Genomic DNA, 27,728 nt, shown 5'->3' with positions numbered 1-27,728 from the left:
GATTCATTTTTGCACATAACAAATGCAATATTATTCATGATATACCTACAGTGTGTAACAAGTCAGAGTTTATCAACTATGTGAGCAAGAAATTGGCCTCTCTAGCCAAAATGAGACCCACACCCACAATAATCAACCCAAATAATACATATGGGAGAAATTCAATTAGGTCTTTGGAATTTCAGAGAACTTTAAACCAGGCCACATTATTGGTTTCATACCCAAAAAAATAGTGGGGACGACAGAGAGAACTTCAATGATGTTGCTGGAAGGTAAACTTTCCAAGCTCAAGAGGTTGGTGGACCAGATCCAAGTTTTAGGAATAATTGTCACAGAACTTGATCTTTTGTCCTGTATCAATGTTATTATTTAGGGGTCATTAGTGCAGAAAATCGGCTCACTCGTATGATAGAATAGAATTTTTTTTATTTATATTTAGTACTGAGGTCAGTTTGAACCTTTCGTCCTTCAAATCCTTGTATATAAATGGCTCAGAGTGTTGTGCACTCAAAATATGACTCACACTACCCAAGTAGAGGCCTCACTGATCATTGAAGTGCACACTTTTATTTTCCTGCCCCCCTCCCTTTGTACTTTTTCGTTTTCCTTTGGACATCACAGCTGGGCAGCAGTCCGGCTCCTGAATAATGGCTCACAGAGGGAGTAAAGGGGGGAGGACCGTGGGGGGCAGGGAGTGTGATCGCTCTTCACAATAAGTGATGGACATCTGATCAATATCGGCACTGACACAGCAGCTGTCCTTCTCCTATCAATGCTTCCTCGTGGTTGAAGGCCCAGTTTTGAAGGACAAACTCATTTCCATTAACAATATATATATTTTTTTCTCTCTCAGTCTGTGGAAACCATTTGGCGTGCAGCTGGTCTATAATTCTGAGCGATCTGCTGCCATCGATATAACTGACTGGTATTGATAAGAGAAGAGTGAAAGGTGGTTTCCTCTGAAGCGTGTGATGAAAGTATGGATGCACCACGCATATGGATGCTTGTCAGCAGTGCTTTAAATGTACAAACCATTAATTATCCAGGAGATATCAAACAATCTTAATTGAGCAGCGAAATGACGGCGTAGGCAGTTAAAGAAAAATACAGAGACAAGAATGAGTAAAGTTAGAGGAAGAGAAACACAAACTGAGCTCTAACAAAAAATTACAAAACTGGAGTCTCAAACCAAATACAGAAGAAAAGAAATAATAAGAAGCGATATGGTCAAATTGAGGGTTGCACGGTGGTGTAGTGGTTCATCTCACAAGTGTCTGGTTTAGTTATGTGCAGAACTGTGTGTTAAGTCTGCATGTTCTTCCTGTGTACCCATGGCTCAATAATGCGAATGACACAAAAATATTTATTTTAACCACCCTGAACTGTTGCTCTTCTTATATTGTTGCACTGACCATCACTTTATGATGCTGTTGCTGCTGTGCACTGTGCAATTACACATTTCTTTATCTTCGACTTTTATTATGTATACTTTAGCTCAGTTTATTCTATTTCTTTCCTTTGTCTTTTGTTTTACCTTGATCTGTTGATTGATTTTTATTTTTTTTTTTTTTGCTGTACTTTGTGACCTGAGAAACTGTGTTTCGTTCTTATCATGTCATGTGCTTTGACAATGACAGGAGTCTGAGTTGAATTCTCGATGTACTCCAGTTCACTTCCACAGTTCAAACACATGTTAAAGGCATTTATTTATTTTTTTGTCTCTGAACTTGATTGTATGCAAGTTTAGTATTCATCCTTTTTTGGGGGGAGATTGGTTAAATCAGTGTATAAGATGGATGAATGACCAAAAAATAAATAAAAATAGATAGATAAACTACCATCATGGCATGCAAAAGTGCAAAGTGTAGCACTATGGTCATATATGCAGTTTTGTTTTTTGTTTTTTTTAATGGTTGTGGTGAGTGTGGGGCCTTCCACACAAACTGTCCGGCAGATGGCGCTGTTCCACAACTGCCCCATGCTGGCCAGAGATGTGATTGATCGCCCGGATCCACCTCTTCTGAGGAGGAGGAGGAGGAGGAGGAAGGGGGGGGGGCTGCAGTCCTGCTCCGCTGACCAGTGCGGAGCTGCGGTCAGTCCCAGCGCAGCTCACATGGAGGAAGCAGCCCACACCGGAGCTGGCATGCGCGACAGTTAGAGCCAATGGAGCCTGCCAAAAGGAAATTATATCAGCGTCTGCTGGTTTGTGCCGTTTTGCTTCCAATCTCAGGTAAGAGTCGTTTTGTTTTGTTTTGTTTTGTTTTGTTTTGTTTTTTTGTTTTTGCACGCGTGAGCTGCAGGTCTGAGGACTTTTAACTGCATGTATTGTTAAACGGGTTTCACTTTAAAATAAAACAAAACAAAACACTGTAAACCCACCCGTCACAGTTTATCTGTTATTTCTGAAGGATTTAACAATACAAACACCAGCAATCAACGTAAACATCTAAAGGTGAAAGATGTTTACATTGACCAAATATGCCGAATAAACATTTTTTCTGCGTGTGTTTTCATGTAATGTGGTCTTGGCGCTTGATGGCATAAATAATCAGCAACATAATAGCAGACTGTCTGATACATGAGGAATAAAATCAGAGTAAAATGATAATATCTCAACATGAAAGTACCACAGATTACTTGTTTACTGTCAGTCTGTGATTATATAGTGATGATCGGAGCTGAGATTAGAAATCAGCATTAACGACCCAAAACAAGACAACACATTCATCACAGTCACGAAGAAATGATTCACACTTGTGATGTAATTCTGTGCTGTTTAAAGTGACCAGTGCAACACAGCATTAATTCACATACACCAGCAACTGTCATAGATTCAATTAAGATACAGGTTCATCACTAATGTTGTTGGACACGAGTGTCCAACTTCCGAGGTGTGTTTCTAATATTATTTAATATATAATTTGGCGACCTCATCAACACTAAAGAGGTGGTGAGCATGAACAATATACCACTCCTCTCTGGTGGCAGTTGTAAACATTTCTGACTGTACCCTCGTAAATTCAGAATTCACAGTGACTGTGGAAACAAGTTCTCTACGATGTCCGTTCAGATGATTCTACTGGAGAAAACTGCAAACATTATAAAAAATGAGTGGAGCAGAAACCTGAAATGATGCTGCCATGTGAGAACTGTTGGTTTCACTTTTAAATTGGAAGTTTTTTTTAATGTATCTAGATTGAAACTTGTGACAATGATACTGTACACCCAGAGGCTGCTCATCCTCTGTGTCTATAACTGTTATCACTTCCTTTAAAGCAAATAAGACATGCAGAGGTATTCAACTATTGTAAACTGTTTTAACCTTTGGACTTTAATTATATATATTAGTGCTTCAAATTCTTTGACTGACAAATGCTGATCTTACTCCTTTGGTCTGCCACCTCCACTTCTCATGTGCTTCTCTCACTCTTGTTTTGATCTTTCTCTCCCTTTACCCACAGGTGTTTTGTGCTTCAGTGAGTTGTTTTTCATCAAGGAGCCCCATGATGTCACCGTCATGCGGAAAGAGGCCGTTATTTTGGACTGTCAGGCACGTGGGGAGGCGCCCATCGACGTCAGATGGCTGAAGAATGAAGTAAAAGTTGCCGAGAGCGAGCGGGTCTACCGGCTCTCCAACGGCTCCCTCTATATCGCGGAGGTGGAGAGCAGGAGAGGAGACAAATCAGATGAAGGGCTCTATCAGTGCCTGGCTCAGAACAAGTATGGAGCAATCTTGAGCCAAAAAGCCCGTCTTACAATCGCAAGTGAGTATCACGATGTGTTGCCTCGTGGTGCGATGAGGGAAGCTTTGGTGGAATGAGGACAAAGTCTTCAAAGTTAAAAAAAAAAAACAACAACAAAAAAACATGATGCTGCTTGGACGGGGGAGGGGGGGGGGATACCCATTGGTGTGGTAATGAAGGAGCAGGAGATTTGAAGGGTTAGGAGCTGTCCAGGATACCAGCTCACCAATGCTAAAGAGCAGATGACCCCTATTCACCGACTGGGGCTTTCATGTTATTGCACCCTGGTCGCTTGAGGAATTGTTCCTTTGGAATGCTTTCTCCCTCACTGCCATGCGAGCTGGCCTCGTAGTTTAAGGAGGAGGGGGGGAGGGAGGTATGGAAGCTGCGTGCAGGGTTACTCTTGTGGGACCTTATCTCCCCTCCTACCTACCCGCAGGCCACGCATCTTGTTGTGGCACCATTGTCGCGTGTGCATGGCATTTATACCCTGCCAGCAATGCGTGCCCATCTCAACTGAAGCATGTGTTTCCTGCGCAAAAAATGCTCACGATCAGTCGTCATGCTGGCTTTAAAAAAGGCAGATGACAGTTGTTTTTGTGTAGCTGGATGATCCAGGGGAAGATAGTCGTTTCACTCGGAAGTGCTTTTCCTCTGAGGAGAGAAGTTGATGAAAATGATTCTATATAGGTATAATTAAAAGTCAAAAGTCAAATTCCCCAAACCAGCTCCCATCATGCTTGTAAAGTCATTACATGGAGGGCAACGACACGTCAGTTTCTCCATTCGATTGTTGATCTTGAGTGATTCTCCGTGAGCTATTCTGATGCAATATTTAGTCATACAGCCAATATATTGTGGTACCTAAAGACAGTCTATGGTTTTATTAATTGATTGAGTAGTTTTCCTGCTTTATAGCTTGATGTTAAGAGGTGATAAAAGCTGCCAGTTAGCTTTACTAGTTTGTTTTAAAATGGCACTTAGAGCTGCTGGAAGGTCTATCTAGAAGCTCATAAAATTTTCACATACCTGAGAAATGCTCATTTGAAGGGCACAGAGGTAGCAATGGGGGTTGAGACATACACACACACACACACACACACACACACACACACACACACACACACACACACACACACACACACACACACACACACACACACACACACACACACACACACACACACACACACACACTGCCGTTTCCCAGTACTGTGGCTTTGCCCTAAGTGTCTAAATGACCTAAACTTTATTGCAGGCCTCACCAGGTCAGTTGGGATTGCAGGCTTTGCACACAATTGTTTTCTGCCTCACTACTCTGGTGAAAGAGTAGAAAAGCTTTTCTGGCTGTTTTTTTGTGCACACTGCCTCCCGCGCTCACGCAAGAATAGGGATTCTTCGTGGGCCAATTGTTCACCCTGAAATCGGGGGAACATTAACAGCTGGAGCTGGTCATCACAGCAAGACTAATTACATGAACTGTAAAAGTTAAAGATTAGTTAGTTGAATGTTGGCTGGCAGAGGGCCGGCACGACCTTTAGGCCTCCGAGAGAATATGTAACATTTCAACTACGTATTAGTAAATCCAGTCTGATAGATTTCTGTAGCCTAACTCCCTACTTTCTCAAGCTGACTAGAGATACCTACTACTCTTCTTAGTGACCCTCTGAAGTCATGGACCTCCTAGTTGTTGTTGTGATGGATGTCGTGGTGATAGAGGGCAACCTTAGACATTGTGTGATAAAGCATACAGGTGAGAAGGAGATTTGGCCTCATGAAAAGGAATGTGACACCTGAACCTCATCGCGCGACTTTTGTCAACAGAGTTTAGATTGATGGTGATTTGACAGAGAGATTGCCTCCTGGGTCTCTTTTGTCCTTTGATACAACCTGACCAAAAGGTGTATTTTGCAAAAAAAACAAACCTGAGGGTGACATCTTCTATTTTTGGCCCGTTTCTACAGGTGTGGACTTTTGTTGAAATCCCTATTTGTAAAAAGAAATAATCAAATAATAGAGCGCTTCAGTTATTCTATCAACAGCTGGGCAGCTGTGGCTCAGCTGGTTGAATGGATCCCTTTCTGATCCGAGGGGTGGTGGTTTCATTCTCTATTTCATCCTTCCCAGACCAGCAGTTGAAACTGCTGAAGCGCTAAAAATAGCCACAAAATGTTTTTTTTACTTACGCTGTTGAGTGGAAATGACACTGATTTAACTTGATTTTGTCAAGTAGGTATAGTGGAAACAAGCTATTTTAGTGTGGGTTGTTTGTTGGGGTTTTTTTTATTGCAAAAGTGTTATCTAACATTATGTGATGTGTTTGATATTGAGTGTGTATTATGAGAACTATATAAACTCGCATTACATGGTTACATGCAGGGTTTTTTTGTGCTAATTCAGAAGTGTCTCTCTTTTTCTCAAATATTCCTCTGCATATTTCAGTCTCTAAAACCAATTCATCTCATTTCTATGATTTCAATCTTGAAAATGGAGGTTCATTGGCCGTTGTGACGAAATGGCAAGAAGGTACTGCAGAAATACTCAACATTATAAAGATATAAATACCCCCAAAATTGTATTTATTGTTAGTGAGATTCATGGAAACCAGCAGATCTGCACAATAAGATTTCTGTCAGGATGTCAGATATTAGTATATTGTGAGTGAGCCCCTCTGTGTTATAAGTCTTCTTTAAATATAAAACTGGGGCCACCCAACAAAATAAGTCATCCTAAGGTACAATTCTTTAGTTCAAGTAAGAGGAAAAGTAATTCTTACAAATATTGAAGTCATCTTGTTGATCCTATTCAGTGAGCTTGTTTTTAAAGCTTAGAGCAAAACTGGCCTTAATGGGGTTTTTGAAGATGCTGCTCCAGATAATTTACAAAGTTCATTTGACCTCACTGGTGTGCCCAAAGTCAGGTCAGAGCCGCAGCGTTATTTTAAGGTGCTGAGGAATGCATCTGATTTGCACAGGCTTTGGCACAATTAGAAGCTCTAATACGACGAGAGCAAATCTTACAGAGTGTGAACAGTGATGTGAATGAATGAAATGCCCTTAAGTGAGACAACTCAAAGCCTGGAATCTTGTTTTTCTCCTCTGCTGGGTACGAAAGGTTACCATGGTTCCCCCCGAACAGCAGGCCTGGGGGGGTCAAAGGTTTCTTTAAACTGTTCAATAGATGGAAGGCAGCGTTACCTAGAATGGGACTTAAATCTTTCTTGCAATCACAGCAGCTCCTGCAGTTGTATCTTTTTTTTTCTTCTTTTTTTTAATTGTCATCAGTGGTTCTGCTTTTATATTTCTGTGGGCATCTGTCCTTAGATTTTCTGCTGCGTGCTCAGTTACATTTTGTTGACTCGCAATCCTAAATTTCTCTCGCAACAAAAAATGATAATAGTGTTCTGAAGAACAAAGTATAGGTAATTACAGATTGACTTTTTCAAACCCTCTGCTCTGATACAGAGGTTGAAGACAATGACGCCTCTGTCTGAGTGGATGGGAGCTGTTGAGTGATTGGAAAACTTTGCGGTGGAGATAAGGGATTGGAGGAGTGGATGAATGCTCTAACTCCGCTCCCCCACTGCCTGTCCGGTGCTTTAAGAGGTCACGCTGCTCATGGGAATAGCTCTTTGTTTAGCCAGGCCACTGGTCACTTGACTGTCCTGCAGCCTGTGTGGAGCTGCAGCACATCTGCCAACCAGCGAGTTGATTGATTTAGGGGTTATTCAGCCTTAGCATTCTTCTCATTGCTTATCACAGAACAGTTTTTTTTTGTTTTCCCAGGCCTTTTTATTATTGCTCAGTGGGGGTCACTGAATCCTGTAAATGATTCACCAGTCAATTAAACAGTGCTGCTTCTCAGTACTACTGATGGATTGGATAGTGACACAAGTTTGTTTGTTTTTTTCTTCTATACTGCACACCGCAGTATAGAAGAATCTAAAAAATAAGAAGAGTGAGAGTTTCGGGGGTCATTTAAGTGATTCAGTGAAGGCCCGATGTTTCATGGGCCTCCTGATGGCCATCAATTCAGGATGCAGCCTGCAGGATCAGAAGAGGATGATCAATTTTAATGCCTCCCCTAAAGATTGGACCCTGGAGGGCGGGTTGGGTGAGGGATGGTTGTCGATGGGGGAGAAAACGTCATTGTCATCCACATAACTTAGCAACTGAACAGGAACTGCTTTCGTTATCTCACAATGCTCAAACCACTTTGAGGTGAATACTCTCTCACCGAATGGCAATTAAATCATTTCTTGTTGACTACGGAAGGCATTCTATTGCCGTATTGGAAGGCTAAAAGAAAATAATACATTTTCAGCAAAAAAGTGCCGACCTGTTTCTACAAATATTTAGTTATTGCGCAGCAGTGGATCAATTTGACCCCCCCCCCATCACTTAAAGCTCACATGTCGGGTTTGTGATCTGCTGTATCCTGCTCTCGCTGAGAAACTGACCACAGCAGCCAGAGGAGAGAGGCCTGAACTAATTCCTGCATTTGCAAGGGAACCTTTGTTTGGACCCAACCTGTCCTCTGACCTTTGTTGTGCTGCTGACATCAGAAAGACCCATCTGCTGCAGGCTTGTGTGTTACAAATATAGATTCACTCCTCCAGTCCAGGTTGGACTATAGGATGAATTGTTCCAAGAAACTAGGAAAGACAAATGTGTTAACTTTAGATTTTGAACTATGCTAAGCTCTTTGGACACTTTTACCTGCATTGTTCTTCAGTCTAACAAACCTTGTGTGTGTGTTAGTAATAGTATTTATTTTCCTTATTTCCCTCCGTTTATCACAGTATTGACAGCATGGAGAGTAAAGAGTAGTTTTAAATGTATTATGCTGCAATCCCATGTCTTCCAACAGCAAAACTAAGGGTGCAGTCTTCTTTTCATCTTGCTGTGGTACGAACAACTGTAAGAAGTCACAGGAGAACGACATCGTTACAAAACAGAATGTTGAAGCCCCAACAGCTGGAAAGTGATCAAAATGATTTCTGGCCTGTTTGTCCGACAGCGGTGGGCAGCAGCTCTGGTTTGGGGTGGTCACACAGGGCTCTGGCTGAGCCGGGTGCTGGCCGGGATTTGTGGAGGTCAGGGGTGAGAGGTGAGAGGTGAGATGGCTGGGAAGGGCAGATGGTCGGAACTGTTTCTTCAAGCTTTCGGGGAATAGGCCCGAGGTATTTACCCCGTGTTTGAGTTAGAGAGGAGAGGCCAAAATGTCACCCTGAAGGTTTCATGTTGATATATTTTGCTGTCGTAAAAGGTATGACACACATTACACACGGTGAAAGTTGAACATTTATTTGCCCATTTTTCTTGGTCAAACACAATTTATAGAAGGGGAGATGAACGTAATTAGGTAAATCACGAGGCACTTGTTTTGTTGCTCTGATCATCTCGTCCACACATTAGATGTCCCTGGACAAACATCGTAGCTCAAAGCAGGAAGCTTGGCCTCTTATTTTCAGCTTGAAGTCCCCCCGGTCAGTGATGGACAAACCCCAGCATTTATAGATTTTCCACCTTGTCTCAGTAGTTTATCAGTAATCAATGATCGTCCCGCTGTTCGTCAATACAAGAACACATGGTGAGATTTAGAAGAAAAGGCAGGCCAAGGAAAAGTGAAGCTCATCCCTTATGCCCTGCAGTCATATCACTTCAACACATTAATGGCATTTCTGTAGGAGCTTCCCACACAGGCGGGGCAGGATGGGGTGGGTGTTTGTGTGAGAAAGGGGGGGGGGGGGGGGTGGGGGGGTTGAATGCCTCTCCCTGCCTCTGTCCTCACATCAAACACCCCGAGAGGAGCTAAGGGAGTAACAGCTCAAGACTAATTTGATTAAACGTGTCCATGCTGAGGAGAACTGATCTTAACAGCAGTTTGCCTCTTGTCCAACAAGAATAGTATCAGATAAATGGACTGTCTGAAAACAAAAGCCATGCATTCATTCTGAATTCAGGTTTCTGTCAAATTTGACCTATCGTGGACTTTTATTGAAACCGAAAGAAAAACATGTAGAATAAATTGTACACAGTATGCAACACAATGGGTCTAATACAAAACCACAAATGAATCCTGATATTTTGTATCTTGGAATTAGATCCCTCTTCTGTTCTTGGTCAAAATGAGGCACTCCTTTCCAAACAGATGTCAGCTTGATTTGCGGACAAGTTGCTTATTAGATGTTTAAAAGTCATAATTCAAAGTCTGAGCTCTCCTGCTGTTTAACACCACAACACCTGGCAACTCTGCTTAGACACAGTAATGCATTATTCTTCTCATACACACTGTGTGTTTATTGCAGGGATTTCCAGTAGGCTTTTCTCGAAAGCAGAGCTCACCACAACACGATGATGCATTTAGGACAAACCCAAAAAAAATTTGTATATGTTACTGTCCTGTTTTGTATTTTGGGTTTTTTTTTTTTATCTTTAATTTTATTTCTCTTAATCGCAAGTAAAACAATGGTCTGTATTTCTGTTGAGTTATTGGATAAAAGTAGATCGTTTGCCTCGTCTATTTGCTGCTGGTGTGGATTACATACAGCATACCTAAACTGTGGCAGATCATTCATATTTTGAGTATTTCTATACGTTTAACCACTTTTGACAGAGGTGGCTTCAGCTTGAGTCCCCGTTTCCTGCTCTGTTGTGCTTCTTGGACGTTTCACTGCAACAGAAACCGCTTCGTGGCGCGTGCACTCAGGTTAAAGAGCACTCACAATGTGTTTGCTTGTCCCTCACTTATTCTTTATAGCAGACCGACTATTACGTCGTCGGAATAAACCTACTGACTTTTCGAGTTTTAGGTCAGTACAGATAATGTCATCCTTTTACTTGGTTCTGAAATCATTTCACACTGAATTGACTCGACCACCTCTGCTGTTGGCCTGTCGCCGATGATTTCATGTCTTTACCATAGTTAAAAGTTATCGTGCTGTGAGTCTGACTGTTTTTCTATCATGAACAGCGCTGCAATTGATTTCTCTTAACAAATGACTGACCTCGGGCGTGTTTGGCTTTTAGAGTTGAGGGGGGATGGTACCACACTGGTTGACCTTAATGCCTTTCATTCTATGGCTCAAAAGGAACTACTGTCAAAGAGGACACTTATTGATAATAATAATAAAAAAAAAAGGTTTGTACAACTGAAATCATTACAAAATGCTTGCACTCCTGGTGCTGTATAAAAGGCCCATTGTCAGTCGTGCTGGCTCTTATTTGCTGTCTGCTCAGCTGGTGGCTGACAACAGCTCAGGTTCAGGGAAACTCTATCCACCCCGGATGTCGCTGTTCCACTCCAGTCATCACCTTCCTGCAGCACTCAGCATGTCTCTGGCTTTAGGTAATAGGCATCTTTGTTTTCTGACATCCACTGGCTTTGACTGAGATGAATGGATGTCTGAAACACATTGCAAAGCTTGAATTCAGAACCAAATGTTGGTAAGAAATCTATCGCTTGTTTGTTACACTGGTTGCAGATAATAGTACTTGATCATTGGATTCTTTTGCCATTTGAGAGTTCATTCTTAATGCTAACGTTGTGGTCAGTCGTGCAAACTTTATGTAATTTGTTTGGACCCGGGGTGTGCTACAAGTTTTGTGTCAAAGCAAGGTTTAGGACCAGAGATGGAGTGAAATTGAATACTGTCTTTTACAACAAAGAGCCACCTGAGAGGAGTTTCCTGTTAATTCATTTGAAAAGGGCTGCATGCAAGAGATAAAAACAGGAAGAGTGGTTCAGTTGTACAGAAGAATGCTGCTCTAGAAACTACACAAATGGGAAACTTCTCTTCTTTTGGCCTTTTTCCAAAAATACAATGTTAATATGAGGCTCGGCCTGCACAGTGATACAGTGATTTAAGCCATTGCCTTACCATATCCCTACTTCGAATTCAGGCTGGGGCCTTAATGTGTGGCATTAAGGCCCCCTTAATGTTTTCTTAAGGTACACACATTTTGCAATACTACAAATATACAAAAGCTTATGTATGTGTGATGGCCTCTCTTCTCTCTGTGATGGAGTGGCAGCCTGTCCTGGCTCGACAGCGCCTTTTCCCATAATCAAGTGGGTTTGACTCCAGCGCCCTAAAACACTAGGTTGGATGAACCGGTGTTGAAGATCGCTCATATGAGGCTGAATATGATTTTAGAAACAAACCCCTTATTGCTCGCACAATACCATCGTACTTTCTTCTTTGTATTTATACTGCTAAAACACTGTGAAAAGTGTGAAATCTTACATTATGTCTCTTATATTCACACCTCACCCTGTTTGTGTTGCAGGCATCTCCTCTTTTGCACTCCAGCCGATGTCCATAGTGGCAACTGAAGGCTCAGTTGCCAGATTTTCATGTAGAATCAGTGCGCATCCCACTCCCATCATCACTTGGGAGTTCAATCGGTTAACATTACCCCTCACGACTGAAAGGTACGCCCTCTGCTATTTCCACTAAATGCTATCATTTGCATATTGTTTACAAAGTATACCTCTCGATTATCATCAAATCTTTAACGTTTTTTGTCACGTGAGTGCAATGTGTTAGAAATGATACCCGCTGTGTCACACTGGCGTGTGCTTTGGACTTTCAGAATCACAGTCCTGCCCAGTGGTGTTCTTCAAATTTACGGCGTGCAGCGATCAGATGCTGGAAATTACCGCTGCATTGCAACCAACATTGCCAGTCGACGCCGAAGCACAGAAGCCACCCTCACTGTTACTGCAGGTATGTCAAAAATCTACCTTATAGATAAGTTGTGTATGCATTGATACTGTAGTAGTAATTTTTGTGCAATTTTCACAATGTAGTAGTAAATAAAACCCACATGGAATGATTTGATTGTTAGTGTGTTTTTAAAGCAGCACACTGGGCTCCCTTATAACTTACAGAGCGAGCAGAAGAATTGTGTTTTTACATGATTGCAGATCACATCTCATTATGCTCACTGAAGCTGTTTTTCCTGCGTCTCTGTAGCTCCAAGCCCCCGACTTCCCCAGAGACCTCGCATCATCGTCGGGCCGCAGAACGTCTCCGTGCCGCTGCACCAGACCGCCATCTTGGAGTGCATGGCCACGGGCAATCCTCGACCCATCATCTCCTGGAGTCGAGCAGACAGCAAGTCCATTGATGTTTACAACACCAAAGTGTTGGGAAATGGCAACCTCCTCATCACGGACATCAAGCCTCAACATGGAGGAGTGTACATGTGCAGAGCCACGACTCCTGGAACGCGAAACTACACCGTCACTTCAGCCAATGTCACCGTGCTCGGTAAGGGTATCCGGACACTAGTTCGGCTGCGTATGTATGAGATTTTATTTTTTATTTTTTTCAATTATTCAAGTGTTACTTTCATTCCTCTCGAAGCGCCTCCCTCCTTGGTGGAGTGGCCGGAGAGCCTGACCCGTCCACGCGCCGGCACCGCCCGCTTTGTGTGCCATGCTGAAGGCTTTCCAACACCTCACGTTACTTGGCTCAAGAATGGAGAGAAAGTCCACTCCAACGGTCGCATCAAGATGTACAGCAGGTACCTTTTCTTCCAGATAAATGCTTGTGATCCCATAAATGTCTTAATGGGACCTTCATTACACGTTAATGCGTTGGTATTCACGGACACAGTAAACCCACATCCTTTAACCATGAGATGCTCGCTTGACGTTTGTTTGTCGGTCAATTTAAAACTATCTGAATAAATAAATCAATACTCATCCTACAGTAGAAGGGTAACTGAATAATTTACAGCTCTGTAAATGGGATTTTAGTTGTTTTACCTATAATTTGACCCTGCTCCTTATTCAACTGTCAGTGCTTGTTAAGGTAATTATAGAAGGGGTGAAGATTTGGAAAACGAGCTTCAGGAAGAAGCTGTCTGGGTCCATAATATATATGTGTGTGTGTGTGTGTGTGTGTGTGTGTGTGTGTGTGTGTGTGTGTGTGTGTGTGTGTGTGTGTGTGTGTGTGTGTGTGTGTGTGTGTGTGTGTGTGTGTGTGTGTGTGTGTGTGTGTGTGTGTTTTCTAGCAAACTGGTTATCAACCAGATCATCCCTGAAGACGATGCCATCTATCAGTGCCAGGCCGAGAATGAGCAGGGGTCCGTGCTCTCCGTGGCCAGGCTGATTGTGGTCATGTCCGAGGACCGACCCAGCGCGCCCAGGAACATCCGGGCTGACACCGTGTCCAGTTCTGCCATCCTTCTGGCCTGGGAGAGGCCTCTCTACAACTCAGATAAAGTCATCGCTTACTCTGTGCACTACATGAAGGCTGAGGGTGAGTGATGTGCAAACAAAAAAAAGTCTGTAAAAGTCTGCCAAATAAAGAAAGGTGTTTAGATTATTTTTTTTGCCCCATGTGAGCAGGGTGGAGCAAGAATAGCTTAGCAGGAGGCAAAACTTTCCACTTTTCTTTTCCATAAACTATCAGTTATAGAGGTCAGAGGTAGGAACCCATCAAAAAGAATTAGATTTTTTTTTATATAACTAAGTGGGAGTTTCATAGGTACATTCCTCTCCATTATTGGATGAAATGCAGGAGGAAGGTAATAAAAAGCACAAAAGTTGTAGTGTTGCGGTAGAAAAGCCTCAATGCCTTTCAGTTTCCCCTGGGAACTCTCGCTGTTGACTAGAAGAGTCACATTCAAGCAATTCATCATTTCAGGAAAATGTGCAGCCTCCACATTCAAGCACTGCACTTAATTATAATGGCGCTGACTTCCATTGAGAGAGGTTAAAATTCCAAAATTCAACAAGCAAAAAAGGGGGAAACACCTGCTGGCCTTCAACGGGCCTAAGGAGGTCAACAAAAAAAAGTAAAGGCACAGTCTCAAGAAACTCTCCGTTTTGTTCTTGAGTAACTTGTGTGTGTCAGGGATTTTCTGCACTTGATATAGACTTTGTGACACAATCTCCGAGTCGGACAGAACAGTCGCTCATTGACATTGACAAAGTACAAGACAGTACTCTCTTGCACCTGAGGTTGCTGACAGGGTGGCTTGGCACTAAATTGAGGCTCCACTGAAAGGAGGAACTAATTAGCTGGCGTGATGGAGTGTCCAAAAGTGTGCATTCTGTGAGGCAAAAAAGAGGGTGTGAATTAGACAAGAAGACAAGCTTTGTTAAGCGTTTCACAGAGGCTGACTGTGGCATTCAGAGAATGGAGAAAGCTCTTTTTGTTTACCCTGAAGTACCTTGTTTACAAGGTCAGAAATCAGGCTTGATAATTAATTCCCCCCTGCCCTCACATGTATCTGGTGGAAAGCTTCACTAAACTCAAATTAAAGGGGCGCAGGCAAAAAAAAGCTGTGGCAACTAGCTATTCAGCTTTACATAATAACGAGGCTATACACTTTAGAATGATGTACTGTTAATACATGTGTGTCAAAACTATTTTAAATGACAAAATCATGACCCTTTTTTTTTTTTTTTGATATATTTTTGTGGACCAGAAAATGGAATGGTTGTTTATAACCTGCTCTCAACTTTCCTGAGTTTAAAATAATATTTAACATGAAAACATGAAACCTAAACCAAAGGAGATCTTGTTCTTTTTAAGAAAATGTCAGAAATCTGTCTCCATCATTCTTGTTTTCATTTCCCCCCCAGGATTGAACAATGAGGAATATCAAGTCGTTATTGGAAACGATACAACTCGCTATATTATTGATGATCTGGAGCCAGCTCACAACTACACCTTCTACGTCGTGGCCTACATGCCCATGGGAGCTAGTCGCATGTCCGACAACGTGTTCCAGCACACGCTCGAGGACGGTGAGGCCCACACCCTGGAAACATCGCATTTGTCAAAGAAATTCTAAAACATGTTCCAAATGAATACATCACAAGAAACAGATCAAATATTGTATGGTGAAGTTACATTAGACTTTTGTCATTAAATTGACTTTGATTCCGTGTCACAGTTTCACAGTTTGATGTGCAACGTTGCCCAAAATGATCAAACATAAACCCCATAAACCTTAAACGCGCATATTTTTGGCAAAGGCCAAGATTACTGGCTTATTGAACGCCACGTTTTCCAGTCCGATGTGGACAAACATTCAGTCCAACCGCTTTAAGTTGTACGGGGGTTTTTAGTTTGTAAATCTGTCTAAGTTAATCATTAGAGATTAGTGCATGCTGAGGTACTTAGATCCCACTTAATGCTCCTCGCTTGTTTTGGGCCCACAGTTCCGCTCCGTGCCCCGGAGCTCAGCCTCACCAGCCGCAGCCCCACCGACATCCAGGTGTCCTGGCAGCCGCTTCCCGATAAGCTGAGCCGCGGCCAAATCTCCGGCTACCGCTTGTCCCACCGCACCACTTCCGACAGCGCCGTCTCACAAATGGAGCTGCCCGGAGAGAAGACCCAGCATCTCCTGGAAAGCCTGCAGCCCGACACCATCTATCTTTTGCGTATTGCCGCTGCCACCGCCGTCGGGTGGGGGGAGCAGTCCGCCTGGACGTCTCACCGCACGCCAAAGGCATCCAGTGCACGAGGTGAAGCATTTTGAGCGACGGTGCCCATGATAAGATAAATAATATGACGATAATAGCACGACACAAGCGCAAAGTTCCGAGTTTCAAGCGTGCCGGCACTTTGGAGGTTTGACCCAGAAAGATGAAATATGACTGCCCTCTTGGGTTCAGTTGACACCGTGTGACAGAGGACGCCACAGAGAAGAGCTTGCTCAAATAATCTTGTTAAGGCATTTGCGTTTGTTTCTCTGTGACCTTTGCCCTGCACTGTCAGTAACATTGGAAGGGCTTCAGTCATGGGTCATAAAGGGAGCGACTCAGGCCTCCGGGTGGGAAAGAGTATATGGCTGTTTAGAGCTACATCTGAAGCTTTCAGGATGGAGGAGGGGAGGCCTCCCCCCCCCCCCCCCCCCCCCCCCTGACCATCTCTGTTGCCCTCATTGCTTTAATCGACAAACTTCACTCCCCTCATGCCTAAAATGAAAATGTGTGACAAGGCTCCCTGGACTATTGGCTTGTTTTTTTTCTCTGATCTGTGCCGAGTGTGAAACAGCTGGTGAGACAGTTTCACTTTTCAAAGAAAACCGGCTCAGGAAGCTCCCGTGTCTCTCATGTAAACACTGGAAACGAGAGAGTGGATAGCTTTCAGTTCTCTAAGAACAAGTCACCATTTTCTGAAAAACTTGATTGGCAAGTTGTACATGGCGACTAACATTTAGGTCTTGTTTAAGTTGATATTTACAAACGTTGACTATTAAGAAAATGGCAGCATCATTTATTTTTATTTAAATCTCAAAAGCCTGTGTTGGTTTCATTGTGATTGCAAACGGTTTTGTAATAAAAATAAACAAAAAATTTTTTTTTTTTAATTCTGATTTTCTCTGCAGTACCTCTGGCCCCTGAACTGTACTTGGAGCCTTTAAACTGCACCACTATTTCAGTGCGCTGGATGTTGGCACCGAAAAATTCAGCCGGCGTGCAAGGCTTCAGACTCTTCTACCACGAGGAGAGCCAGGCTGAGAGCACCCCGCTGCAGCTGCGTGCCACTGATAATGCTCACACCATCGGAGGACTCGGTGAGTTTTGTCTGTGGACACCCCCGTGGCGCAAAAACCACAGTGACATAATGAAGGTTTTATGTTCACGCTGCTGAGTCAAGATTTTGAGAAATTCAGAAGCACAAATGGGCAATACTAAGATCAAACTCATTTTAACAACCGTCTTGAGCTTTGAGCCACTCGTTCTTCATAGCTTTACTCAAGTTCCCTTTTTTTTTTCATTGATATCTTGGAATATGTATGTGTTGTATGTAAAAAAAAAACATTCACTCAACAACTTTGAGGAATGTGGGGACGTTAAGCCCTCTTATAATTTTAAGTAGCAGTCAAGTCTCTTTTTTTTCTGACTGTTTGTTCCACATAAATGAGCCATTTGCCCTTATTTCTAGTAAAGATGGATTCTTGTATTTTCAACTTGTTTGTAAGTTTCACCATCATGAAAATGTCCTTTGTTATAGACGCCCAGTTTTTATGATTTACTCATGTGAAGAATAACACACTGACACAAAGATTATTTTATTCTAAATCAGATTTGTGACGTTCGAGGACAGCGAGTTTGCTTGGATTGATACTTTTCATAATTAGGACTAAGCAGCTTCAGTATTCGTGTCTTGTTAAACGATAAGAAGACAACAGAGATACGACCACACATGAAGATTTGAGCTCTACATATTCCCAACAAATGACTAAAAGACACTTTCAAGTATTTGTCAAGTCACGTTCATTCAAGTCATCGACACCCGCAGTGCCTAAAAATGAAGGAGTTTGTGGAGGAAGGACTTGGTTAAATATTAACATCTGTTTACAGCTTATGAGTGAATAATTGTCATGTGTCAAGCAGAAACCCAATAGGCGTGAAACAGAGCAGCGCCACATCATGATGACCTCTCACAACCTCTGGGCAAGACTTCTGTGTGACTTTTCTGGGACTGTCGGGTGGCTTTTGAGCGATATCACTGCCTTTCTGGCCTTTAGGTCAGATTCATTTTGGCCTTTTTTTTCCTTTGTGAGATGGTGAAGGGGGGGGTGGCTTCAGCCAGTGCAGTGGACAACTGACCATCTGTGGCCAGTGGGGGTCAACCAGGTGGTCAGCAGCTGACTTGTAAATCAGGAAGCCGTGCTTGAATGAGATGAAGAGGAAAGAAAGAAAGATGAGGAGGCACTATAAATTACTGTAGGTGTTAAGAAGTGCTGCAGGCATTTAGTTAGTTATTTACTTCAGCGAACACTGCGGCAACTGTTAATGCTGCACTGTAGCTGCAGTGAAGTCGGCTCGTCCTGCTGTTACTCATCCTTTTCTTATCCATCGGGATGAATGTCAATACCGATTAAAGCACAAACCTGTGAAGTCATATATTTAATTAAACGGTTGTGCTTGGTATAATGTTGGCCAAGGAGATGTTTAAAAAAAAAAAAAAAAACTTTTTTGTGTGATTTATCTTGAGTTTTATTCCATTGGGTCTTTTTTTTAATTTATTTTTTTCTTGTATTGCCATTGTAATCATGGTTAAAGTTTCTAGACTTATTTTTCTTTCTGAATAAAAGATATGAATCAGATAAAAGATAGCGGTCAATAAGAACCAAAAAGGATTATCTTTTTGTTCCGCTTTGTTGATGGGGGGTGTTTGCAGGGCTGGTTTTAAAGAGAGGAAAGCTGTTTTGTGGAGCCTGATTTATCATGTGTTTTATGACTGCTCTGAGCACTGTTGCTGGAGGAGCATTGACATCAAAGACGCTCATTGTGTTTGGGCTGGAGAGCCACAAAGATAGTTTATTAGCCAAGACTTCAAGGAAAGGCATTCTCCAACCAACTGAGCTGCAGGCCAAACAATGCACACATCTTGTGGCATTGCAATCTCATAGTTCTGCGATTTATTTCTCACAAATTACCTGTAGCGCGAAGTAAAAGGTATAAAAGGGAGTTTTTGAACTCCTTGTATATTCAGACACATCCTGAAGAGAAAATGCTTGATGCGCAATTATGACTGTTCGAGAGTAAAACATGAATGCACGCTATCAATTAATTAATGTGTTAACTTTACTTCTGCAAAGAACGTGTGTATGAATTTAGAGGGATATTTTCTACATGTAAATCTGCTTGATGAAGAAACCTGCTCTTGCAAATGCCGATTGTAAGCGTCGTAAACTCAGCATGCTCACACTGTAACATGAGTTATAAATCAATTTGCATTATATCCTCACATTAGCCACCATAAACTATTGGTCACACTAAACCAAGTAATGCCAAAGAAACCAAGCCTGAACGTGATAGACTATGTTGGGTGAGGTTTTCCCTATCAATTTTGATTTTATTTCAAGACGGCATTATGTTGTTTCTTCTATTTGAAAGCAGATAGTTCTTTACTGGAAACATAATCACACTTCGGGTTGTGACTCATTTGTAATTTGTGATGCGGATGAAGATTTGCAGAACATAGGAATTCTACATATCTATATACGTTTTTCACCAGGAACGAACATGCTGATGGGCTGTGCGGACCAGGCCTTTTTATTTACTGAAATTGTTTTCGTCATACTGACAGGCAGAAAGGCCATGATGACAGAACCAATGAACAGTCAATTTGAAATAACTCCACATGCTGCATTTATGCATCGCACCATATTATTGACTGCACTAATAATCACATTTACCTTTCTTAAAATGTATTATTGCTATCATTCATTCACTGTTATAAGTAGCTTCCAGGCCACGGGCTGTGAAAACCTGAACGTTGATTTTTCTCGAACTTCGATCACTACGGATTAAATCTCCTTGTACTGTAAATGGCATTTCCTATAATCCACTTGATGTCGTACACCACAGCCGTCCCCTTTTTTGTCAATAACATAGATTTCTGAACTATCAGCTCGGGCCAAAGCTGGATCCTGCTGATTCAGCTCCCTGAGCCGAGCCGTAGGACAACACGCTCTGAACAGTCTGTTGTTAAATTATCACTTATAACGATCCACATGATTGAAGGCCCACCATGAGAGACAGGAATGTGTGGGGCTCTCGTTGGGTATAAATGGCACAGTGATGTGACCTTTCCTCGTGTGTGTATTCGTTCCTCTGCCCATGAAAACAACATGTAGTCGTAGCCGAAGCTCAAATACCTCTCATACCTGTTGGCACCAGGCAGCGCTGCAGATTTATCTGTGAAAACTTTCGACTTTATCTTGCAGTCGTGGGCTGTGTTGCTGTTCGTCCACTTCTGGGACTAAATCTCTTCACAGCCGTCGCCTTAACAGGGTATTTTGTGTTGAATCTGCTCGTGTGTCAGTTTGTGTCCATGTGTTGATTTGTGGTAGGAGGGTCTAAAGGTAGAGGGGTGGCTGGAGGGATGATAGATGCTGGTGTGAGGCTTCATGCAGGGGTTGACATTTACAGCCCTTGTTCGGGCCAGGCTCGCCACGGCCTGGGGGGCCTTTCACAAAAGAACAAAACTTCAGGAGCCAATGGAAATGCTTTTTTAGCTTTAAGGGAAAAAAAAAAAAGGGAGGGAGAAAATAAGGTGACCACAAATGGCTCAAAAATGCCCTTTAATACAGACAGAATAATTTATGACCGCGAGGCCATCCCAGTGGTTGGGGCAAAGAAAAGGCTTCACGAGAATGAGTTTCAAAACACAAATGAAGTCACAGCAAGTTGTATTGCAGCCATTTGTGTGTGTGTGTGTGTGTGTGTGTGTGTGTGTGTGTGTGTGTGTGTGTGTGTGTGTGTGTGTGTGTGTGTGTGTGTGTGTGTGTGTGTGTGTGTGTGTGTGTGTGTGTGTGTATATATATGTATATATAGTTAGGACTAAGAGGATGGAAGGCTTGGTCTTTGCCTTGTACCTTATGAGACAAGTAAGTGGAATACCTAAATATTAATAAACCAGAAACTAAAACCAAAAACCAAAAACCAAAAAAAAGGTTTAGCTGCAGCCATAGAAATCCAAATTTGAAGGCCTCGTGAGTCACTGCGTAGTGTTGACCAATTTGTGTCAGGGACTTTTCACGTTGTAATAGTGTGGAGATTTTTTTGGGGGGGGATTGTTATGTAACACCCTGGTTGTATCTGACTTTGTTGCTCTTTGTCGAAATGTCATCCTGCTGTTGCCGAGCGTGTCAGATGATGATTGCGCTGCACCGGGACCGAGGAACAAACCCGTTTGCTGAGTTTCCTCCTATCGGGACACCGTGACACCCCCTCATTAAGAGCCGTTTCATTTTGACTTGGTGGTGTTTCCCTGTTTCTCCACTCACTTCCTCTGCTTCAACCCTCCCCCTCCCCTCCTTTTGCAGGATTTAGCTTGCCCAGATTCCATGTCAAAGGTCGTGGCCCAGATGTCACAGCCCCCCCCCTAGCCCACCCCCTCTCAGGGCTCCTCTCTCACGTAATTACGGCAGGCCCATTGTATAAGGAGCAGGGTAGAGGTACATACTACATGCCCGCTCCTCTTTAGAGGTGGACACTGGGGCTTAACAAACTGCACAAAAACTCAGGAGAACAAGGTGGATATTGTGCGTCAAAGTTTCTTCTCATCGTACCAGAGAGACCGACTGAGCTGCTTTCCATTCAAACGATCCTCCCGCTCTGTGTTGACATCGTAAACATTTATCTCTTGCATACAAAGTCTAGCAACTCATAATACATCATTGTGCCCATAGCTAGGTCATCCTTTTTTTTTTTTTTCTCCCCCAAAATGCCTCAGCTAAGAACTTTTTAGATGTCGGACCACTGAGTGGAAGAAAAAAAACAAAAAAAGCTCATCTCGTATTCCACACCCGTGACCTTAGATTCTTTTCAAAGTTTTATCTCAGCCTGACCTGCTGGCCCTGATGTGGCTCCAGTGGAACTCCTGAGGGCTGCATGGGGGGGGGGGGGGGGGGGGGGGGGGGGGTGCAAAAAGCTCCACCTTTGCCTAAACTCTGCTAAACTCTATCAACACAAATCCACCTCTTGTGGTCTCCTTGTGCTCTCAAGCTACTGACAGCCTGAAAACACCAAAGAAAAGGGCTGGTGTCGGACTCAGAGGATTGACATAAATGTAGCTGTTGTACAGGAAGATGATGTATTTAATATTTTATAGTCTATACAAATACCTATAGCTCAATAATAAAACAGACCTTCAAGTCATTTATGGGACGAATTACATTTATTACATGTTGTCAACAAAAAAAAAATTATTAGTTTCTCACCAAACTTTATCAAGCTGTTAGAAAGAAACACAAGTTGAAAAGTTTGCGGGTCCCATAACATCTGTCACTGGCTCTGTAAAAGTTGAATATAAAACACAAATATCTATAATAAATGCAACATTTAAATTGAGATTTGATTATTGTTCTTAAAAGGGACATTTTGGTCAGATGGCTATTGTTTTGCAGAGGCTCTTTAGGGTCACTGATCCCTGCAACTTCTGTTGACCATCAGCGTCGGCTTTCCCAGGGGAGGTCACCCTTAGATTCGGGTCCTGAGTTGAAGAGGCCACTGATCACTGACCAGCAGGCCTGACCGGGGGCGGGGCAAAATGGGTTTCCTCATTTGCATCAAAAGAATCGGGGTGACAAGGGTGATGGATCTGTCCTGCTGCCCCCTGTACGGTGGAAACTGACCAAAGGACTCGCACCAACACGCATCTGTCGCGGCGTTCCCACCACACCATCAGTCCAAAAAAAACCTCACTGACCCCCACATCCACACAGTCCAGCTTCCTTTCAGATCGCACCTCCGCTCCCCAACGACTCCGGGGAAGGCAGTGTGATGTGACACAGTGCTAATGCCCCCCAAATTGCTTTTGAAAGCTGAGTGTTCGTAAACATCGGCCTCAGTAGGAGTTAATTCACTTTTTTCTATTTGTCTTTTCCTGAAGATCCAAGGAAGAAGTACCACGTGAAGCTCCTGCCCTATAACAGTGTTGGAGACGGGTACCAGGCAGACCAGACTATCAGCACGCCAGGATGTGTCTGTAAGTCCCACAGTGTTGGAAAAACAACAACAACAAAAACATTGCACTTCCTGTAAGCTAATTCATTCATCGTTCATTCCAGCCGTTCGAGACCGCTTGGTGCCGCCGCCACCTCCTCCGCACAACGTGCACGCGAAGACCAACAGTTCGACCACGGTGTTTTTGCACTGGGGCCGACCGGCCTTCACCTCCAGCCACGCCATCAACTACACTGTCCGCTGCAACCCAGTGGGCCTCCAGAACGCCTCTCTGGTGCTCTACCTACAGACGTAAGTAGTAATAGTGGAACTACACATTTCACACAAGACTGATCAACTGCACATGGTGCAAGACTGGACACAAGTGTTCCGTGACAAACACGTTAATGTCCACAACAAGATCATCGCCTCCAGTGAATCACGTCTCCCGAACTGGTTCTTTTGTCAACTCTTCCCTTTCGACGTCTTCTTCACACTTTTGCAGGGAGTTTGCAGCTCCCTGGTACTATGTAGTTTCACTCCACTCAACTGTCAGCTAAGCTCCACATCGCCATCTACTGGTCTTTTTTTTTTAAAATTTTTAAAGGGGCCAGTTCACCTTATTTGAACTGAGTCAATGTGAGTGGCCACATCAAAATGCATGTGTGATGAAGTTATGGCTCTTTTGACCTGCACCATCAGTCAATCTTGGCTAAATGTACACACATGACTGTTGTCTGTCATGGTTTTTTTTTTCTTCTCCTTAGAAATGAGCAGAACCTGCTCGTGCGAGATCTGGAGCCTAATACCAAATATGAGTTTGCCATCCGGCTTCATTTTGACCAGCTGTCCAGCCCATGGAGCCCCGTGGTCTATCAGAGCACTTTCCCTGAACGTGAGTAGGAAAAGATTTAGGCATCCTCCATAGTATGTCTTCTGTTTTTTTTTAACATATATGTTGAATTCTATCTGTTTCCTCACTTTGTTTTTTTCCCCATCGGCCTCTTCCCAGCTCCCACTCAACCACCTTCCAACGTCAAAGTGACCTTGATTGAAGAGGACACGGCGCTTGTTTCATGGAAACTCCCAGACGAACCCAATGTCGCTGTGACGCACTACACCATCCTGTACGCCTCAAGAAAGGCTTGGATAGCCGGCGAATGGCAAGTGATGCAGAGAGAAGGTGAGGAGCAGAGAGAAATAATGTGAATTAGATGAAAAGCCTTTTCGGACATGCAGAACATTGAAACGCGCAAACAACAAAGCTATCATCAGGCCACAGTCAAACTGTCGATTGGGAATCAGTAACTCAGTTCATACTTAAGTCCATGTGTCTGTGATTAGAGAATTATCCAGAACAGGTCGGGGAAAATGCACAAATCATTTCACTGTATTACCACAATGTTGGAATCACAGATTAGCGGTCAGATTCAGTGGCTATAAATTTGCTGTGTCTGGTTTGTGATACAGCATAAAGTCTTTTTTTTTTATTTCAGAGCATATGAAAGAGACACAACAGCTTCACTTTTGGCAAACGGCTCAAAAGTGAAGCTGTTCCTTCAAACTTAGCGCTCACCTCTCTTTCAGTCCTCACTGGCACCTCACATGGGGATTATTTGTCTCTCCCTACATCACAGAGTATTCACAGGTCAACTGCAGCATGAGGAAATTCTCACAAGTGTTTTGGAAAATGCGTGGTTGTTTATGTTATTTGCTTTCAGTATCATGTTGCTATTTTAGTTTTTGAAAGTATGATTATACTAGAAAGGAATGTTATCATCAGTGATGCTTAGACCGACAGTTGGATTTTTCCACATGTTTACATCCTTTTACATAGACAGGTGATGATGTTTTGTTGTAAATGTTTATCCACATAAGGTGTTTATTTAATCTCTGACCCAAACGACACATTGATATTCAAGTAAGGTGTCATGTTCATCATCAGTCTAAGGACAGTTAAAGCTCCCGATTTGTGATCATCGGATATCAATTTGCTCATTATACAAAAACTTCATTTGTACCGCCAACCGTCCGTGAAACTGCTTTAGTCACAAAAAGAGTATCCCGTCTCAACAGGGAGCGTCACCATGACACTGCTGGAAAACCTGAAGCCGGGACAGATTTACCTCGTGAAAGTTTCTGCGTCTAACGACATGGGCGACGGGCCGTTCTGTCACGCGGTGGAGCTGCTGGTACGCGCAGACCTCTCCGCCGACGATGTGCGCCTCTCCCGAGGCTCCACGCACTCCACAGGTCAGAGACGAGAAGGTTCACGTTAACAGAACAAACGAATGTCTTATCGTGACAGCGCGAAGAGTTCCCGATCAAACACTCCTGGGGTAATCCGACAGTGTTTTTTTTTTTTTGCCAATCTGCCACAGCCTTTTCCGAAGGTTTCTACCACCTGGACCAGAAGTCAATGACGGGTATCAGTGTGGGAGTCTCCATCGCTCTCATCTGCATCATCGTCTGCGCTTTCATTATTGTCTGCAGAGGCAAAAACAGGTACTGACCATGTGTGTGAATACACCAGCGTTTGCTGCCCTCCAATATTACGTTTTCCACGAGCGTGACGCCACAACTGTTTCCCTCCAGGAAACTTTCAGCTGCTAAAACGTACCGAGAGAGAGTTGTGGTGTCTGCTGAAGCCGGGGGACATCCGGGCTCCGAGAGACAGGCAGAGAGTAACGACGTGAGCGTGCCGATGATAAATCAAGGCCATTATCTCGATGCCAAGGTATGTTTGCCATGAATACAACGTCGGGGGGAATATGGGAGTTTATTATTGAAAGGAAAATATTTTTCACGTGTTTTTGTTGTTATTTCTTTAAAAGCACACTGAAATATCCATCAGCCATCACAGTAATGAAGCTTTGTTTGTTTGTTGTTGGGGTTTTTTTTTTTTTCACACGGTAAAACCTTTTCATTAAAGAAGTGGGGGTTTTTTTTCTTGTAGGGTGGAACAAGTCTTATTATCACTTCTCTCGGTCCTGTTCAGCCCAACACTGAGAAGAAAAAGAAATGGTGTTTCTTCAACCGTGACAGGAAGAAGGACAGTAACACAGCGCAGGTGAGATTCCATAAGAGCCTTGGAAGTAAAATTGTCAATTTGGATACAGAGGCAGAGGAATTTTTTTCTCTGTTTTTTCTGAAGCAAAACAATTTAACAGGACAATTTTTTTTCCTCAACGTTTACAGAATATGAGACTGGCCGCCGTCTCCTACCAGCCGGGCGCCACAGTGTTGACGTACGAAGACGAGATGACTATGAGTCCCAGCCAGCCCACCAGCCTGCAGATTCTGTTCGGGCCTCCCGGCGACACCGAGGGATCCTCGAACAGCGAGGGCAGCCACGCCACAGGCGACTCGGGCCGCTATTCCCACGACGAGACCGAGCTGACCAACCTGTCGTCGGGTCACAGCAGCCGCCCATCATCGCTGACAGGCGAGGACAGCGGCGACTCGGAGGGCTGCGTCTCCGTGGAGGAGACGAGTCAGACCGGTGTGAAGACGACGGGGTCAGTCGCAGACGCAGACTGCCGTCGTCACGGAGACCAGAGCAGCTCTCACGCTGCACTTTCTGTCATGTCGGCATAGCTGTCATTTTGAGTGAGCGAGTGAGTGCCTGTTTGAAGGAAGCAGTACACTTGTTGAAAAAAATTCATTACAAAAATCCACTTATAAGATCAACAGCAATACTCAAAGAGTTAAGAGATAAGAAGCCAATTCCTTTATGACGTTACGGAATTAAACTAATTCATTCCAGACAAACACTGGAAACAGTGGGAAAACCCATCGGAGAGCTCATACACGTCCAGATCTCACTTGCTTTATCTGTACAAACACCCAGTAGTCCGTTTGTATGGTGTCGTAGGCGAGACAATATCTCAGGCACAACAGCTTTAAGCGTATATTTTTATTTTCACATTAAAAAAAACCCCCAAAAAACACACAACGTGCTCTAAATTGTCTGCGAGGTGGATTTGGTCGTAATTGTTTCCTAAAGTAAACAAGCGGTCTCTTGCTTTGTATTAAAACCTACAAAGGGGACGGTGATCACATGTGTTCTCATGTGCAAAACATTCAACTTGCCCCTTTCTTTTATTTACGCGCAAATGTCGTCACAATAAGCATCAAAACTTTAACGTGGTCACTCACCCAGGAATCAGGACAGGTGTGATTTTTTCCATTAAATCCCACAAATGTTTTTTTTTTTTTTTTCGTAAGTGTACTACAGGTGTGAATGTTGGTGTGACTGTACTGTTTGTGAGACTTTTTTTTTTTTTCAATTTCTCTCTTTTTTTGTTCCCCAACACGTAAAGAACACAAAGCCAACAAAGGCCTTTTACAACACAAAACAACGACCAGGAGGGTCACCTCATTTCATTTCCTTCTCCCTCTTTGTTTCAGTGTGTGTGTGTGTGTGTGTGTGTGTGTGTGTGTGTGTGTGTGTGTGTGTGTGTGTGTGTGTGTGTGTGTGTGTGTGTGTGTGTGTGTGTGTGTGTGTGTGCGTGTGCGTGCGTGTGTGTGTGTGTAAGAAAATCTCACCCA

The 27,728-nt window shown here is 43.2% G+C and overlaps 1 protein-coding gene across 1 annotated transcript; it reads left to right on the top strand.

The window, feature by feature from the left end:
• Positions 1 to 2,163: 2,163 nt before the first annotated feature.
• On the top strand, positions 2,164 to 26,774 carry prtga (protogenin homolog a (Gallus gallus); the record flags this gene model as incomplete). Its single annotated transcript, XM_080497725.1, has 19 exons — positions 2,164 to 2,230; positions 3,462 to 3,764; positions 12,035 to 12,179; positions 12,341 to 12,474; positions 12,724 to 13,020; positions 13,117 to 13,276; positions 13,769 to 14,016; positions 15,348 to 15,512; positions 15,930 to 16,235; positions 17,102 to 17,290; positions 23,125 to 23,220; positions 23,303 to 23,489; positions 23,945 to 24,072; positions 24,190 to 24,360; positions 25,254 to 25,430; positions 25,559 to 25,682; positions 25,773 to 25,914; positions 26,134 to 26,247; positions 26,376 to 26,774. The coding sequence occupies 19 exons, from the start codon at positions 2,164 to 2,166 to the stop codon at positions 26,772 to 26,774; spliced, it is 3,552 nt and encodes a 1,183-aa protein (XP_080353851.1).
• Positions 26,775 to 27,728: the final 954 nt, after the last annotated feature.

This window comes from Blennius ocellaris (genome assembly GCF_963422515.1).
Source record: "Blennius ocellaris genome assembly, chromosome: 1".
Taxonomy (NCBI): Eukaryota; Metazoa; Chordata; class Actinopteri; order Blenniiformes; family Blenniidae; genus Blennius; species Blennius ocellaris.
This window is presented reverse-complemented; position numbering and strand designations above follow the sequence as displayed.